The sequence below is a fragment of the Aegilops tauschii genome, chromosome 7, assembly GCF_002575655.3.
Source record: "Aegilops tauschii subsp. strangulata cultivar AL8/78 chromosome 7, Aet v6.0, whole genome shotgun sequence".
Lineage (NCBI taxonomy): Eukaryota > Viridiplantae > Streptophyta > Magnoliopsida > Poales > Poaceae > Aegilops > Aegilops tauschii.
This window is the reverse complement of record NC_053041.3, coordinates 568,834,160-568,836,984: the sequence shown is the minus strand read 5'-3', so window position 1 is coordinate 568,836,984 and position 2,825 is coordinate 568,834,160. Positions and strand designations below refer to the sequence as shown.

General features: G+C 47.1%; 1 protein-coding gene across 1 annotated transcript; it reads right to left on the bottom strand.

Annotated features, from left to right (window-relative positions):
• Positions 1 to 862: 862 nt before the first annotated feature.
• LOC120969092 (secreted RxLR effector protein 161-like) lies at positions 863 to 1,444 on the bottom strand. Its single transcript, XM_040396166.1, has one exon. It carries the CDS (start codon positions 1,442 to 1,444, stop codon positions 863 to 865), a length of 582 nt encoding a protein of 193 aa, XP_040252100.1.
• Positions 1,445 to 2,825: the final 1,381 nt, after the last annotated feature.

Genomic DNA, 2,825 nt, shown 5'->3' with positions numbered 1-2,825 from the left:
CCAGCTAGTCGATCGCCTCCTTGGTCAAGCAGCTGGCCGCGAGCCTCCTTCAGCCACAGCCGCTGGGGCCACGGGACACAGTTGTTGATTGTTTCAATTATGCACTTCTCTGTTTTGGAGTTAAAAGTGTTCCGCAACTCCGCCGGCGAGTCCGGTCCGAGGTTGCGGAGCGAGAGCGAGCGTCGTAGACGAAGTAGTCGAAGTATGCGAAAGTAAAATGACACAGAGAGATGGAGGAGACCAGCTTTATTAATCAATGATCAGGGATTACAACGATGGCTCCTCGTTGCTTTATATAGGGGGTAGGGGTCAAGGGATAAGTACCCACTTAACGTAAACTGGGGGAAACGGGAGGGGCTAGCCCGTGCGATACGCACGAGGCCGCCGCCACACTCGGTCGCCCCGGTTTCCCAACACTCCCCCTTGGGTAATTATCCGTATATCCATGCCTCAAAACTCCGAAAAACCCAGTGGGAAAAAATGTGGAGAAAGAGCACACAGTATACGTTGTTGTATTGCACGAATTGCCTCGTCAAAAACCTCGTGTGAGAAACATCAGGAAAACTCACTCAAGGGAAAAAGAGTACAATCCACTCAACCATCAAGTTGAGTACTTGATCATCAGGATTGAGATTTTAGCGACGAGTTTGTGAAGTTTCTCCCCCTGAACCTTGCATCTCTCTAAGTCTCATCATACCGATTCCACGCACACACCTTTCTAAGGTTGATGCCGGTAATGATTTAGTGAACATATCAGCAAGATTGTCACAGGACTTAGGATGCAAAACTTTCACCTCATTCAACTGCTGCAGCTCATGTGCACAGAAGAACTTGGGACTAATATGCTTTGTGAGGTTACTCTTCACATAACCATCTGGACTTGTGCAACACAAGCAGCATTATCTTCATAGATAATGGTAGGGGTTTGTACAGTGTTCAGCCCACATGTCTGCTGAATGTGGCCGATCATCCGCCGAAGCGATACACACTCTTTTGATGCTTCGAATAGTGCCATGATTTCCGAGTGGTTCGTGGAAGTCGACACAAGTGTTTGCTTGGACGATTTCCAGGAAAACGCAGTTCCACCACAAAGGAAAACATATCCAGTCTTCGATTTGCAATCATGCGGGTCCGACAGGTACCCAGCATCGGCATAGCCTATAATAGATAGGTCTTGATTCCTCTTATAAAATAGACCAAGATCTTTGGTCCCTTGCAGGTAACGGAAGACGTCCTTGACACCTTTCCAATGTCTTTTGGTAGGTTCAGAACTGTACCGAGCAAGCAAACTGACGGCGAAAGCAATGTCTGGCCGTGTACAATTTGCGAGGTACATGAGTGCTCCAACTGCACTCAGGTAAGGAACCTCTGGTCCCAGAGTTTCCTCCCCCTCTTCCTTTGGCCTGAACGGGTCCTTGTCTGGCTGTAAAGATCTTCCGACCATCGGGGTCTTAGAAGGATATGCCTTATCAAATCCAAATCTTTCCAACACCTTCTGGGTGTAGGCCGACTGGTGCACTAGAATCCCATCAGGGGAATGTTCAAGTTGCAGACCTAGACAGAACTTGGTTTTACCCAAATCCTTCATCTCGAATTCCGACATCAGGTAGGAACTCGCTTCCTCAATATCCTCAGGTGTACCGATTATGTTTAAATCGTCTACGTACACCGAGATTATACATAATCCATCTTGGGATCGCCGTATAAAAACACATGGGCAATCTTTATTGCTCGTGTAGCCCTTCTCATGAAGGAAATCACTTAAGCGATTGTACCACATTCTACCAGACTGTCTGAGTCTGTACAGTGCCTTTTGAAGTTGAACACTGTATAGACCCCTATTTGCTCTATCATGGTTCGGAACAGGGATACCTTCTGGAACCTTCATGTATATGTTCGAATCCAAGTTACCATATAGGTAAGCAGTGACAACATCCATTAGTTTCATTTTCAAGCCCATGTTTACTGCCATCGAGATCAAGTATCTAAAGGTAACTCCATCCATGACTGGGGAATAAGTCTCCTCAAAATCGACACCTGGTCGTTGAGTGAACCCTTGAGCAACGAGCCTTGCTTTGTACCGTACTACCTTATTATTTTCATCTCTCTTTCGAACAAAAAACCCACCTATGGCCAACAGGGCGAATGTGTGGAGGAGTTCGACAAACTGGTCCGAACACCTTCCTTTTGTTGAGAGATAATAATTCGGCAGTAATTGCCTGCTGCCAATCTTTCCAATCCGACCTTTTCTTGCAATCAGCGAGCGTGTTAGGCTCAGGGTCAAGATCTATGATTGAGGCAATTTTCGTAGCAAAGTTGATGTCGACAATCACCGTTGCTCGGTTCAGGGACTCCCCCGTATAAATATAATTTATGGCCATTTCATCATGGAGCGCATCAGGCGCAAACACTTGCTCTACCAAATTTCCCATTATGGGAGCAAGGTCCTTTAGATTTCCCGCGCCGATGTGTGCGCTCACATCTCCGCTGGGTGTTTCCCCTATGGGAAAGTTTAAGTCCGGAATTTCGTGCACTGAATTTTCCGTACTTGTGCCAGGTCTCGACTGGCTCCCCGTTTCAATTTGGGGTACTTTGGTGACAGGCTGTGATAAATCTCTCTTATCCTTTTTCGTCGGGCGTCCCCGAGTACTTGGGATTTGAGAAGCCGGATTTCTCGTCCTTTTAGGCCTTTGGACGGGAGCGGGCATACCATCATTTTTCTTCGGTATTTCAACCCTTTCCGGTGCATTGCGCGCGTGCACATGCGATTTTGTCACAGTCTTTAAGTCACTAAAGTGGTCGGGCAGTTGATTTGCTAAAGCCTG